The sequence below is a fragment of the Thunnus maccoyii genome, chromosome 9, assembly GCF_910596095.1.
Source record: "Thunnus maccoyii chromosome 9, fThuMac1.1, whole genome shotgun sequence".
Lineage (NCBI taxonomy): Eukaryota > Metazoa > Chordata > Actinopteri > Scombriformes > Scombridae > Thunnus > Thunnus maccoyii.
Window position 1 is genome coordinate 26,534,650 of NC_056541.1, and position 15,779 is coordinate 26,550,428.

At 38.4% G+C, this 15,779-nt stretch overlaps 1 protein-coding gene across 3 annotated transcripts in view; it reads left to right on the forward strand.

The window, feature by feature from the left end:
• Nucleotides 1–15,389, forward strand: part of adgrd1 (adhesion G protein-coupled receptor D1) — a 32,078-nt gene extending 16,689 nt beyond the window's left edge. For all 3 annotated transcript variants that reach the window (XM_042422479.1, XM_042422481.1, XM_042422480.1), the window contains 12 exons: nt 6,665–6,738; nt 7,336–7,459; nt 9,517–9,620; nt 10,359–10,470; nt 10,952–11,105; nt 12,519–12,585; nt 12,843–12,909; nt 13,086–13,177; nt 13,288–13,414; nt 13,510–13,551; nt 13,709–13,801; nt 13,889–15,389. In XM_042422479.1, the coding sequence (XP_042278413.1) occupies nt 6,665–6,738; nt 7,336–7,459; nt 9,517–9,620; nt 10,359–10,470; nt 10,952–11,105; nt 12,519–12,585; nt 12,843–12,909; nt 13,086–13,177; nt 13,288–13,414; nt 13,510–13,551; nt 13,709–13,801; nt 13,889–13,984 (1,152 nt within the window). In that variant the 3' untranslated portion in view covers nt 13,985–15,389. The remainder of the gene's footprint in view (nt 1–6,664; nt 6,739–7,335; nt 7,460–9,516; nt 9,621–10,358; nt 10,471–10,951; nt 11,106–12,518; nt 12,586–12,842; nt 12,910–13,085; nt 13,178–13,287; nt 13,415–13,509; nt 13,552–13,708; nt 13,802–13,888) is intronic.
• The last annotated feature ends 390 nt before the right edge of the window (nt 15,390–15,779 follow it).

The following is a 15,779-nucleotide window of genomic DNA, read 5'->3' on the forward strand; positions in this document are numbered from 1 at the left end:
TAATTGTTCAGCCACTTTGAACATAAACATGCAAAGGTTATTTAACACTTTCTGATACCCACACTCTTAATTGTTTAATCATGTAAGCAAATACTGGTATCAGTCTTTTCTGCCACAATAATAACCGTTCTTTATTGCCAGTCTTTTTATAACTCCTAGCACACGCCCAGCCCAGCTTGTGGGCAAAGCCTCTTCTCCTCTCTCTCTCTTTCTCCCTCTCTTCCAACCACCCACACCCATCCATACGCCAGCACACATACAAACACAAGCTGTGTGAGCCAGCATACTGATCAATCACAGATGGAGGTCTGGCTATTGCTATTCCTCTCTTGCCAAAAGAGTTGGATTTTAGGGCCTCTCTTTACAGCTCCTCCCATTTTAGCTCCCCCCTTCTATCCCTACGACCACCACCTCTCACTACATGCAGCTCCAGTTTGAAGCCAGAGGAAGATAGGGAAGGTCTTGGTGCTGATTTTGTATATACAAGTTTTTCTATGAGCTTCAATGTGGGTAGAAAAATGAGCTTGTAAAATAATGTTCAGAAAGAACTTTAAAACCGGTGGTTGTAAATCAGCCTTCACTCAAACCTGAGGCAAAACTGGATGAGTGAATTAGAGACTGTTAAAATAAAAATTTTCACATCTTAAATCAATGGTGAGGTTACACAAAGGAAAAAAACTGCTTTTGTGAACATCTGAGTAAATAGTCAAAGCAGAAAATTGTGAAACCCAAACTTCCCACAATGTGTGTGACACTGATGTCACGCATTTAAGTTGCAAATACAAATTTTATACAATTTTTTTTCAGAAATCTTTCTCCTTTGAATCATCTGGACTCATATGTTCCCAATGTTGTTCTTCTTAGTGTCTTTTTGTAACCTCACTGTTGATGTCAATTTTGCACAAATTTTGTTTAGACATTCTCATTTTTTTTCCACAACTATGAATCTTTTCTATTCATTCACAAACTTGAATGTGAAGGTTTTGAAAATATTTCTTATTATCTTCTCACAAGCTTAAAATCTTATTGACCCGTATGTTCCCCACGTTCAAACTTCTCTGCGAAGGCTCAAAATGCAGCCATCAACTTACAAATGCAAACATATTGCTCCAACAGAAACGGGCCAGGAACCAGAGAAACGTTACGGTGAGCCCACATGAAAGCCTGTGGGAATTTAACACATGAATTCATGCATGGAGAACCTCTCCCGTTGTCATGTGAGATTAGCTCTGAAAGGAAAGAAACCTTTGTCATATTTGCTACTTTGAGCCAAAGTAACAGTCACGGTACAGTATTTCTCAGCGTCCACCACTCACCTTATCAAAACTTCTGGGGTTGTTTAATTGTCCCCAGTTTTCCTCACACCCTGCATGCCTATCAACACTTCTCCTTGTTTTTAGTGTCTATCTCAGAAATTGAGCCGAGACCACAGCTGCATGTCTTATTACATTTCCCCTGACACAATGAGCTCACTCAAGGCCATTTGTGTTTAGCTGCATGGATTCAGATACTTACTTCACATGCTGTACGTGGATCAGCTTAAGTCCAACCTCTGATTGAAAAGCCCTGTTACAACGACAATGAGATCTACACTCCGTTTTGTTAGCGTGATGCTTTAATGTCATGACCTTAAGGTGGTTCAATGGGCATATTTTTCTCAAACTCCAGGTCAAGTTTTGAGCTGCAGTTAGTGTTCTTTGAGCCGACTGCACTGAGTAATGTTTCACCATACTTCTGCGTGCCTTTCCCAGACATACTGCAATAAAGTGTTTCCTTCCCTTACTAAATTTAACAGCAGTTACTGTAGCTTTTGGGAAATGCAATTATGGACTCTGTTGTTAGGCGGAACAATTCAGCCATTGTCAAAAGCTGACTACACCTTAGCCAGTCTTTTCTTCTGTTGACTCACACATTTAACAAGACTTTCACCTACTGTACATTTCCACAAAAAAGATGGTAGTTTTAAATAATACGTTGTAGTTTTATAAAGTGTGACTGATGAGTTTCAGTGCTGTTATTATGGGCCCTCTTGGCAGCTGCACTGTTAAGAAATGATAGCTATACCAAACGCAGAAAGTGCAGTCCAAATTACACACTGGCTCTCTGTGTTCTCAAATATTTGGAACATTTGAGGGAAAAGGAGAAGATTAAGATTGCTGACTTATTCACTCATACTGTTGTGTAATTTTTTTTTTCCTTTTTTGCTGCTTTTTAAATTTAGCGCAACCAAAGCCTTTATTTAGACTTCTTTGCTCCTGAAATATGCCTGACTGCACTTGTGGCTGCATCCCATTGTGCCAGCGCTGGATGGATTGAGTGGGTGTGTGCAGGACTTTTTTATAAGCGATATTTCATATTTGACAAACATTTACTCAAGGTCCTCTTACTAGCCCTTTGTGGAGTTTCAATGTTTTATTTTTGGTCAAAATGTCTGATTTTTTTTATGCTGACTATTTTGTGCTCACATCACATATGATTATTGTCGAGTGTAACTGAAACTTTTACGTAGATATCTCCATCTGGGTTTGTAAAAAGTAGACCGCTGTTGATTCGGTTTCACTGCTGCATAATATTACTGTATACAGTAATGGTCATTAGGGCTGGGCAATATATATCATGATATGTCATAAGTGTTGTCTTCTCCTGGTTTTAAAGGCTGCATTACAGTAAAGTGATGTAATTTTCTGAACTTACAGACTGTTCTAGCTGTTCTGTTATTTGCCTTTATACACTTAGTCATTATATCCACATTATTGATGATTATTTATCAAAAATATCATTGTGTGAAAGCCCCAAAAGTCATCCCTACAGTAATGTTGCAATATCAATAACGAGGTATTTGGTCAAAAATATCATGATATATGATTTTGTCTATTTCACTCAGTACTAGAGAAAAAAATTAAGTTTTCTTGAGTTTAATGTTGAATGCGTAGCTGCAAGCTAATTCATTTGTGAATTAAACCTCTTAAATTTAGATTATTGCAGACTAAAGTACAGAAATGAAAGCCTGTGTGTGCGTGCGTGTATGCACAGGACACTGTGTGACAGTCTACTTTCTGACAGCACTCGTCTGTCTGTTTTGAATTGACTGTTGAAACAAGGTCAATAGATGGCACCATACTTGAAAACCAGCCGTCAAAAGCTAGGATTTAAATTGGCCTGTAATTGCCCGAAGTCTTGGGATTTGCAGAGGCATATGCTGTCGGTGTTTGCTGAAGCTAGCTCAACCACAGCGAGGCTCCGGCTTCCAGCTCTGCCAGTCATGGGAGGTCTGACAGACACCACAGAGGACAGAAAAGCTTGGATTTACACAAATTACTGGGTTCTATATGTCATCTAAGACTTATATACTTTTGTGATGCATGAGAGTGTTTATTTCCATCCCTCATCATTTTACCAAACAGTCTCAACACAGTCATTAACCAGAAAAAGGACTCGGCTTAGTTTGTGCTAGAGAGATGTATACATCAGGCAGCAGCTAGCGTTTCTCATGTTAGCATTCAGGGCCATTTATTCAACATGACAGCTGATGGTGTGGTGGTGTACGTGGTTGATAGATGTGTCGCCATTAGCGTCATCAGGATACACCATTCAAATCTTAAACAATGCTCGGAATTTCCACATAAATTGTTGTTATGTAAAACATGATCGTATCACAGGCATATAATGACATGGCAGCTATAAGCAGTTTGTTTACTCCAAACAAGTATCATAATTTACAGTAATGTTCTCCCCTGGCATCTGCCTCAGCTAAGTCATATTTGTGCACCCAAAATACTACTAGCTGCCAGTGTGAAACATTTACTTAGTGCACTTTGAAGGTGATTGTACTTTACAATACATGAGTATTTCCATTTTATGCTGCTTTCTACTTCTAATTCACTACATTTCAGAGGGAAATATTGTACTTTTTTACCCCACAACATTTATTTTACAGCCATAGTTACTTTTCTGATTAACATTTTACATGAAAAAATGTGATAAACTTACGTCTCGGTAGTCTTTTGGTTAAGATGCATGCTATGTGATGTGGCATGTAGCAGCAGACTTTTGTTGCATGTCATTCTGCGTCTCTCTCACCCCGTTTCCTGTCAGTTCTCAACTGTTGCTATCCATTAAAGGCAAAAAAGGCCTCAAAGAATATTTTTTCATAAAAAATCTGTGTCTAGACGGGACCTCTTGTCACATTTCAGATGTCTATGAGTTGACAGCACTTCTACCAAAGAAAAATGTCCCCTCTAAACCTCCCAGATGGTGTCATTTAAATAAAAATGTCAAGCCCAAAGACGTTAAATCATCTAATGTTTCACAAAAAAATGCAAATATTAGGAAATGAGTACAAATATGTGTAGCAGAATGTTTTTTTTTTTCCTCCCTCATTAATCATGTCATGACTCCTCAGATTTATCTTAACCCTTTGCAGGGGCCCTGACCCCTGGTTGGGAGCCGCTGGACAAAACAAAACAGTGTATAAAGCAGTTATGTCACCAGTTACAGCAGTAAAATGCTTCTCACACAATCTATTTAATCTAATAATGTCATATACAATAACGCATCACTCACAAGTACAACGAGTACTTTTACTTTGATACTTTGAGTACATCTTGCTGCTAGGTAGATGCTGCTGGTACCTCTACTTAAAGGATCTGAATACTTCTTCCACCACTGATAGCTGCTGGTGAATCTGAGGATTAAAGACTGTTTTCTTTCATTTCTGAACTCCACTGTTGTAAAGTCCAAGGGTCACTGAGTTGTTGTTAAAGTAAGCACTGTTATGTCACCAGTGAAGATGAAGATGTGGTTGACAGCTGCATCAAATGGGACAGAGTGACATACATAGGAGCATTAGAAATACCCTAACTATCTATGATTTATCAGCCTCTCTCTCTGACTCTTCTTTATCAGTCTGTCACTCTGCATCACTCTCCAGTCACTAGCTTCCTCTCTCCCCTCTTCCTCTCTTCCTCTCTCTGTCTATCCTTCTTACGAGGCTCGAAGTGATTTCCAAGGTGGTGTTTGCTGGCCTTCTGGTGTTAATAAGAGAGTTGGAGTGCCAGCTGCACTCTTGGCTGGTAGATGTTGAGGCCTTGGGGCACTGGGGAACAACGGTGTGCGCGCAGAGCTTGGCCAGATCTCCGAGTGCATTTTAACACTCAGCAGTGACTTTCAGGTCCCTGCACCTCTCCACAGATATCAACTCAAAAGCACATGCTGGATGTACCACAAACAGACAGTTGCTAGCGAGGAAGCATGGCCAAACAGCACTTCTCTCATGTCTGATGGTCTGTTAGTTAATGTATATGTTAGAGTGTATCTGATACCTCTCAGGGTTTGATAATTATGGATTGTTTCCCACAAGACAGGGTTTACATTTGTGCTTAATGTGGATAATTAGTCTTCCTTCATTGCAACATTAAAGGCTCAGCAGTTGTGGAGTGCAAATATGACACTGTAAAGCAAAGGCTTACAGTGTGCCAATTACAGTTTGTCTCTCTTCCATCTGCTTTCATTTACACCCAACAAGAAATGTGAGTTATTAAAGCCCACAAGGGAGCAGTAAATTCACCCACGGGGTTGCTTGCAGCTCCTCAAAGCTGGCCGCCAGCTTGTGATGACGGGGTGCATTTATGGCGCTCTCATGGCTCTTGGATCCATTGTCCTGCCTGCTCTAATGGGCCACATGAATATCTATCCATGCATTCATCTCGAGGGTAACAATACATAATGACTAAAGAGCTGCATGTGCAAAACAGACAGAATGAGAGCAAAGATTTTGGTTACACAATGAAGTCAACGTATTGTGCTATGCTTTGGTAATATGAATCACTGAGCCTATGGGCCAGGAAACAGACAGCCTGACTGTCAGTTTCACTCTCACTCTCACTTTTTCCAGAAGGAAATAGTGCAGACACAGTCCATCTAATCATATACTTATTCAGTCTGAGAGTCGAGGCTCGAGGAATGAGAGGAGGTGAGCAGTCTCTCAGTATACACCCAACCAGCCAATGAAAGTGTTGTTTTCTTCGGATGACAGATTGAGGAGGGTAGTGGTTTGACCTGAAACCAGGGCCAAGCCCCAATTACTGAATTCTTGCACTTTAGCCATTAGCTCACTGTCTCTAGGGATGCCAAATCTCATATTAGGGAATGACATGGAAAAAGTGAGTTATAATCAAATAAGATTCTTGAAGACAGTAGGGATTTTCTTTCAGCAGAATAATCACCTTTGCTGAGTGTCGATCTGCGTCTTGTCTTTCCTTTAATATGATCTCAGGCCCTTCTAGTTGAATTTATTGGCATGTACACACCAATGAAGCATTTTATTTTGTATCAGAAGCTGAATTAATGAAGTGGTTTATTCCTCCTTAGATCCAAAAGTCAGTTGTACAGTATTTTTTTGTGTTGCAATACATCAAGATCTGTTGATTCTGTTGAGCATATGGCAAAGGAAAGACTGTATTAAGGAAAGAATGAGGCTAATTTGTGTCTTAAATATTCAATGCTGTCTTCTCTATCAAAGCACATTTTCCAAAGAGGTGTCTGTGAGATTTGGAACAACAAAACTTGTAATTTAATGAGCCAGTACAATCCAAAACAAATGTTTTCTTATGCCACATATTTAAAGATAGGATTGTCTTAACTTTATTTTACTTTTCCTTTTCAGACTAAAGAACAACAGGATCAAGTATTAAATCAGAGCAATAAAGTCTTCCTCTACTGTGCCTTCTTGGACTACAGGTGGGTCTGTGTTCATGATTTAGATACAGCATGTCCCAATTATTCATTCAGATGTGCAGCCAGAGAGGCTTTGTCTTGATTGTTGATTCTTTGCATATTCTTTGCACAACTCTTGAATCAAGAGCAATAACATAAGATTTGGAAAAGGTGTATTTCCCTTTTCTCATTCAAATCAAAAACACCCGGCGTTATGTGTCTTGCTGTTTCAGTTTGATGTATCTTGAGCAACAGCCCACTGAAAAATTATGGTGCTATGATAAGTGAAGCCAAAACACTATTTAGAGAGCATAAATCATTTTAAAAGGGAGTGTGTTTTAGTTGGATTCAAAGGCTTCCTCTCCTGACTCCCCTTTGCCCCGAAGCTCAAGAAAAATGTGAATTATTGGATCGCCCTGTCAGGTTGCCCTGGTAAATTCAGAAAAGAAAATTCTCGGTTTGCTTCCCACAATGGATCATGTTAAGTGATCTTTGCCAGTAGTTATCCTCTAAAAACCTTGTCTCTTTTGTTCTTATTTTAGCTTTGAATGCTCACATCGTTATATGTATGTATTTTCTGTAGTTTCTCTGTAAATAATACATAATTGTCTTCCGTTTCAGTTCAAAAGAGGGAGTATGGTCCAACGAAGGTTGTGTACGCTCAGATGGAAACATGACATACTCTGTGTGTCTGTGCAACCACCTCACCAACTTTGCCATCCTTATGCAAGTGGTGCCGTTAAAGGTATGAGGCCACTCTTAAAAGCTGCTGCAATTAATATTTTTATATTAACAACAGATTAAACTACTACATGTAATGTGGAACAAATTGCTCATTACGATGGACCCACGAAGGATTATTTCACAACTCTACAGTTCCCCTACGGAGCGCTTTAGCTTCTTTCAGCTTATTGTTTTGGCTTCTGCTGCTTTGACTCTCACTGTTCTCATCATCCTCGTCTCAAGCCACAACAGGCAGCTGTTTTCAGGGAAAAATCCCTGATAATCCTGAAATATACTACCTGTCCAGCACCAAATGACAAACAGACAAAGTTAGCGACTATCTGGCAAACACAGTGGAGCATTTAGCAGCTGAAGACACAAACATTTTCCTCAGGACTTGGGGGAGACTAAAGTGAATAATTGGACTTACATTTGCCTGGTGGCTAGAAATCCAAAATGAATGCTAATGTTGCTCCATATCTACTGGATAGGCAACATTTTGCTAACACTTTAGCCATATCAACTTTATAAGATGATAATGTGTCAGCATTGTGTGTATAGCTTGCTGCGCTGCCCCCAAGTGGCCAAAAAATAAATTATTGAAGGTTCAACATGATCTTTCTCACCACAGAGCTTTTTATAAATCTGTTGTAAGGACATTTGCAGACACAGTAAACCTCCCACTACTTTTAAAGGGAGGTTAATGCCACCATTTTTCAAAAGTGTACCCCTCCCTCTGTGTCTTGTCACAAATAAGTAGATTTGTTGTAGCATAATTAGAAAGGAAACAGCGGTCTACCACACACTAAACCACCAACCAGAAGCCCCCACTGCTGCCTTTTGGACAGTTTGCTTTTCCTCACTGTAGGTCAATTGTAAGCAGACCTGCACAGTCACAATGTCGGTTTCACTGGTGGTTTTATACAGAAGTGCTGTGGACAACCATGATTAATGTGGTTCTTTTGGATCACTGCAAAGGTCAGTGGTCCATTCCTCAAGGACCACAGTCCCCCATGAGTACAAAAACTGTCCCTTTAAAGATTGACCAAAAACTGTCACTTCACAACATCTGGGATAACAGTTTTGCTGCTTCTCCTCAATTCTTAACACTCTTCTGCTCAGTATTTTACATTTACGTTATCTGCACTTAGAGCAACTTGGAATGCCAACCCCATGAGCATTGTCACCACAGACTGACTCTTTGTTATCCAAGAATATGTGCCACAGGAGTATGGTCAGCAACCCTGTTGGCTTCTTTAAATAGAGAGAAGGAGTTCTTATTGCTGCTAAGTGGGCCAGTGCTGTATTTAAGTAGCAGAAGTCTATTTGATGCTATACTTTCCCTTAGCCAGTCTCTAATTAGTGGGCTGCCTCATCCCTCAGCTGCAAGGGAACATCCCACGTATCCCTTTTCTGGAAGGTTGAGACTCCTCTGCCCTCATAATGACAAGGCACATGTGAAGACAGTTAATGGAGAAACAAACCCAAACCCTCAAAATAGCTTGAACTCCAAAACAACATCAATGCACAAGGCTGTACACCATGGGCATGTGCATATGGAGAAACACAATACTGTCACTCTTTAGCTTCTTGGACAATGTACATTTTGCTTATCCCAAAACCATAAAAACAGGTATTTAACTGTACTTTTACAATGAGTTTATACAACTTTATTTCAAATGTTTAAGACATGTATTTTTTTTAAAAAAAAGCATACCTCTCAATTAGTGAAAACGTTTGTCGTATCCAACTTTTTTATCCTTTACTCTGGAGACTTTTACTAAGACTTTATGACAGTTAAAGAGTATATTCGTGCCCAGTCCTGGATGGTAGCCTGCCTGAGAAAATACTAATGAAGGTCAATATTGTGTTATTCATCATAAACTCTACCAAGCTCTTTTGAATTTCTTGGCTAATAAGACTTGCAGAGTCTCACTGAGACAGGCCAGGAGACTGGAAAGAACTAGCATTGCATGTGTGTTGCTGGCACAATGTACCAATCCACCATGTACGCAAAATAATAATGTTTTTACATGTTGTCTGGTCCATTGTTGATTAGCGTTGTGTCTCCATATACAGCTCACCACCGGCCACCAGGTGGCACTGTCAACCATTGGTTATGTTGGCTGCTCAATTTCCATCTTTTGTCTTGCCATCACTCTGGTCACCTTTGCAGTCCTGTCGTGAGTATCACCAATTACTCACATTAATAACTCATATTCATAAATCTTTAATTTATGTTTAAAGACCCCCTCCAGACATGTTTGAAGACATATAAAAATACTCTTCTTTGAATAATGATTTGTGTTAGATGTATTTTTCTCTAAGTTAAAGTTAAAATTACATCTACTCCCTCTCCCTCATAAAAAAACAAACAAAAAAAACCAAAACAGAATCTATGAGTATACAAATGTAACAACTGAACACAAGATGTCTCCTACTTAACTGAAAAGTTAATTCTCAGTGTTACACTGGAGGCTTCAAGTTTCCACATCACACTTATCAAAGTTGCATACTAAACCACAATTGGCTTTCAAACTAGCTGTGATGTCACAAAATCATGCTCATAGGCACACATCTTAAACTCAGAGTGAAGGTGAGCACAGAGAAACTTTCCTCCTTCAGCAGATGAATGTGAAAGCAGCCTTCTAGTGTCAAACTCTGTACAGTGAATCCCAAACATCCAAGTGAAGGAACAAGAAGCAAAACACATTTTTGAGTGGAGGGGGACTTTAATGTATAATGTATTGCAATATATTGCCTGATCAATACATTCACACATACACTCCATGTACTGTATTTGATAAATACTGTTTTTATTTCATAAATGCACCAATGTCAACATAAATATCTGTTTCAAAATGTTATTTTGATCACAATACTATAGCACTTTGATATGATGTTGTCCTACTGCTCTGCAGGTCAGTGAGTACCATCCGTAACCAACGCTACCACATCCACGCCAACCTGTCCTTCGCCATCCTGGTGGCTGAGATCTTACTGCTCATCAGCGCTCGCTTCAGCCCGGGCACGGTAGTTACACAGTACAGCATGATAATGATAATGATAATGAGCAATGTAGTAATGACTACGATGTTGTTGATGATAATGATTGTGAGTAGTTTTTTAATTATTACAGTGATAAAAAAGGTTTAAAAAATGATGATAATGATGATAATAAAAATTACTGGATAAATGATAATTATTAATATAATGAGGGCAATGAGGATTATAGTGTGCCTCAGAAAGATTAGTGAGTGTGTCTGTGTGTATTTGAATAAATAATGAGAGAAACATCATTTGTGTTTTACAGTGTAAAAATGCTAAATATTGTAAAGAGTAAACTACAACTTGAATGATTAAAATTCAGAATTATGCGTGAAAGAGAGAAAGAAGAAGAAAGTGTAAAGGAAAAAATGAGAAAAATACTGTAGTTGAGTGAAAAACAAATGAGAATGAAAAAAGAAACAATAAAAACATAATAATGAGAATGATTTTTTGTCCCCTGTCCCAGCTGCCTTGTAAGGTAATGGCTGTCCTGCTTCACTTCTTCTTTCTGAGCGCCTTCGCCTGGATGCTGGTGGAGGGCCTCCACCTCTACAGCATGGTGGTCAAGGTGTTCGGCTCTGAGGGCAGCAAACACTTCTACTACTATGGCATTGGTTGGGGTAAGTCTGCTCTGCCGTCTTTATTTACTACACTCAGATGGATTAACCAGAAGATATATCTGACTGACTTTCTCTTTTGTCATTTTATCGGTTTTCTGTACTTGTCATTTTATTTTATTTCCCCAGTTTGACCCATCGTCCTGTCTCTACCTCATGCCAGTCCTTTACTGTAAATGTGATTTTACTACTTTTTAGTGACCTTACTGGTCAAATATTGTTTATTAAACATAAATAAAGATGAGCCCGTTAAATAAATCTGCTTTGAGTTACATTCCAGTGTAACATTGTCTCTCATGATCTCAATGAACCAGAGTTGATGGACAGATGAAAAGAATCTGGGACATACGTATACTGTCTTTGGATGCTGGGGAATGCATCGTCTCTCCTCCACATGTTGAACCCATTAGTGGAAAAATGATCCTTTTTTTATTACTTCCTTTCTTCTGGCCAGAGTAATTTTTCATTTTGTGTGGCCAACTGCAAATTATGTGCTAGAGACTTCTCTGACAGTTAGAAGCATACCTGATGCAAATAAAAAGTAAATTCATTTTATAAGTATTTGCTGCTGCTATAAGCTGTGATAAAGGCTTTTATCTTTTATTTCCTCCTTAATATAGTAACAGTTTCCTTGTAGTAAACCTAGAAGAAGAAACTTTTGGCGGGTAGCATTTACCATATTGGACAATATAATCAGGGCCACAATGTCTAACAGTAGGCTGTTTGTTAAAATTAGTTGAGGAATATTTTTTGACGACAGGCAATTTTCACTTCATATAGTGTCATGAAAATCTCAGAAAATCTCATCCGTCCATATACAGTGCACGTGGAAAAAAAGTGAATTATTTTGCACTACAGTATTTCGCTTAAATCTGTCAAAACCAGTGGCTTTGGTTTACATTAGATTGTTGAAGATTTTTTTTACAAGATAACCCTGGTGAAATTCAATTTTTTTCTCATTATTAACAAATTCCATGAACAGACAAAAACTAACAATGAATTGAACATTGAAATACACAATAATACAGTGGAGCAATTAATCCGCAGCTGAAAATAGTTCCCAACAAATGCACAATTTACTCCTCTTGTTTGAGTTACATTAACAAAAAACTACGAAGCCCAGCAGTTTCAGGAAATTATTTTTTAATTTTAATTTTAAAAATGAAATTATACTTTATATTTACGACTCATTTTAAAGATTGTTGTCTTCAGTAGGAAAAATGGGCTGAGTGCCACAGACATGTTCTTTAAATCATTCTGTTGATTGCATACTTGTTGACTGAGGAATATGAGTGTGCTGATAACAACTTTTTTTTGCCCCAGGGTCCCTTAGCAGGTCAATCCAGCCATGGAGACTAAATTACATTTATAGTTAATTTGTAACATGGGGGGATTCTTTGTCTTTTGTTTTAACAGGCTCTCCATTGGTGATCTGTGTGGTGTCCATGACATCAGCTCTGGACAGTTACGGTGAAGTTGACAAGTAAGTATGACCAAAAAAAGTATATCATACTTATATTGAATTAATTTGATTTGAGCTCGGTGGCATTGCATAAGAATGACATCACCTGTGGAAAGAAATTGGAACTGCCAACTGTGTTTAAAGTTATTCAAAAACTTTCAGGTTAACAGTAACTGCAGATGTCATTCCCTATTTACATTACAGCATTAGAGCATTTTTACTTGGAAGGCAACGCCATATATCTTTTTTCACTCTCTCCCGTGTCTTTGCTTTCTCAGCTGCTGGCTGTCACTGAAGAATGGAGCCATCTGGGCATTTGTGGCACCAGCCCTGTTTGTCATTGTGGTGAGGAATTTATAACAATTTGCATTTGTCATTTTTTACAGTTAACAATTCATTGCCTAATTTGGTCTACTTCTTAATCTCTATTGGTTGTAAGCTTGTGTTCTATCCCAGGAAGAAAGAAAATAAATAGTGTTTTCTGTTCATATTAATTGTGTTGCTTCCTTTCTGATTTCCAGGTGAACATCGGCATTCTGATATCTGTGACCAGAATTATATCTCGTATCAGCGGAGAGAATTACAAGGTTCATGGAGATGCTAATGCAGTCAAGTGAGTTGATTTGCTTTCATGATCAGACCAGTACTGTTTTGATTATTAGATACTGTCCTCATATCCAGAACTAATAATATAAATTGGGTTTCTCTCTTGCTTTGTTTTAGGCTGACAGCAAAGGCAGTGGCTGTACTCCTGCCTATACTCGGCATTTCCTGGATCTTCGGCGTACTAGCTGTTAACACGCACTCCCTGCCGTTCCTATATATCTTCGCAGTATTCAACTCGTTACAAGTAAGTTCTTCACTACGAGATATTTTCTTTTCCGAAATGTTTGCAGTCATTTGTGAATTTCCTCCTAAAGTTTACAGTTTTTTCCTTTTCTTTAGGGGTTCTTTGTCTTCTTGTTTCACTGTCTTCTCAACTCTGAGGTACGGTGCTAAACATGTTAAATTTGGGTTTTAATGATAGTTATGTTATCTTTTTGTCAAGTCCTGTGGAAGAAAACTGTCCACACACACAACAGCAGAATTTCATTTGGCAACAGGGTCTAATGGTGTAATGGTTTTACTTCTTTCTGTACTTTAGGTCAGAGCTGCTTTCAAACACAAAACCAAGGTGTGGTCTCTTACCAGCAGCTCCATCCGAAACATCAATGTGAAGCCCTTCAACTCTGACATTGTGAGTGTTGGTGTTAAAGATCCACTAGAGCAAAGATGAGCTGTTCAACTTTTACCTGAAGCTAATACTCTCCTTACTATCCTCTAGATGAATGGAAACAAGGAGGGCGTAACTCCCACTAAGATGAACACATGGGACAAAAGCACCAACTCAGCCAATCGTATCGACCTCTCCGCCGTGTAAAACCACACATCACCGTTTCTGTCTGTGGCAGGAGAGCAATCTGAAGCTCACCAGTGTAGAACGACAAAACACTGAATGCCAGAGTATTTTTTTCCACTATTTTATGTGTTGAATTGGACACTCATCCAAGCCTCAAGTGAAAGTGATGCCAAAGGAGGTGTTGTGTAGCTAAATAATAGCTTCACCTTTAAAGACAAGCAGACTCTAAGAACTGTGCCTTAATAATGTCTCATTAAAAAACATATTGTGTTCCCAAAAACAGGAGCAGGGATTTCTGAGGAGGTCAGTGAGGTGACACAAGAGTGTAAGAGCGTAGTTCAGGGTCTGACCATGACGCTCTGTGTAGCAGAGTAGTCTGTTGCATGGTCTGTATGTCCATTGCAGTTGACTTAATGGGCGGCCAGAGTTTATTTAAATCACAGTGATATGCTTTGACATGTTATTTTTCCTCACAAAATTAAATTGTGCAAATCCATCTGCTTTAACTTACTTGTAGAAAATGTAACTAAAATTTGAGATGATTAGTATTTTCATAGGGAATGTTTCAGTATAAATACATGACCTTGGATACAGAGAGACCAAGGAAAGCGCTTATATTTTGCTGTAGATGTAGATTCATGCCTTCAAAACAATAACATCATGGTTTCACCAGCTGTTAACAGCATTTGATTCATCATCACCTGGGATAAACAGCTTATTTTACCTGTTCTCACTGCAGGATAAACACCTCTCAATTCATTCACACAGCTTTAACGCAATAACTGCATAATAACAATGGATGATGTAGCAGTGAATTAGACCCTATGTAATTCTGTTATAATGTATTTATTTATTTTGTGATTCTGAGTTCTGTTTCACGTCTTCTGCAAAGTGTCACAGCTCAACAATCAGTATGTTCTCATGTTAAATTCTGTGTCCGTTTGTGTGTTTTCTCTCTCGAAATGAACTGACTGGTATTTTGCAGTACCTCACATCTTCGTAAGATGCAGTATGTTATGCTTGTTGAAGAATAGTGAATACTGGTTGTGTTGTGGACACATTTCTGTGAAGTTTTATGATGTCTTTAGCTATTTCTAGAGCTAAATTTCTTTTAAATTTTCATACTTTTTTGTACATTAAAATAAATATGTTCCACAACAGAGGGACATGATAAGGTGGTTGCTTTTTTTCTTAACATACTGTGAGAATGGAGGGAGATGACATATTTTAAAATGTCATTTATCTTACACTGTACCAACATTAAGTTTCCTAAAACAGGATTTACTGTAAGTCACTCTGCACCCACTTTTCATGTCAGATTTAAAGTTAAATATTTCAGTATTTCAAAACATGTATAAGGCCTTTATTGATTGTTGTCTTATGGTACTATGGTTTGTGCTTCCAATTATCTTTATTAAAAAACTTTTATGACAAGAATCTGTGTCATCTTCATTATATAGGCAACATAATTCATGCCATTTGTTGGTTACTCGTATATGTACCTGTGAATTACACTATTATCAAACCATTTTTTGAAAGGAGAGAGTTATTACTGTACTGTCTAACTCACTGACATGGAGACATTATGTAACCAGCTAAAACACACAACAACGAAATTGTCTGGTTTCTATGATACTGATGTTTCTATGATGTTTAGGCCCTGATGGATTATGAGATTGTTGGCCTCTAGGCACTAAAATGCGTGGTGTCAGTATGGTGCACAAGGCCTAAACTCTTTACAGAAACCAGGAGGGGACGAACAATTCTTTTTGAAGGTGTTGTAATGTCTTCTTTGATGTGATATCTTTAAACTAAG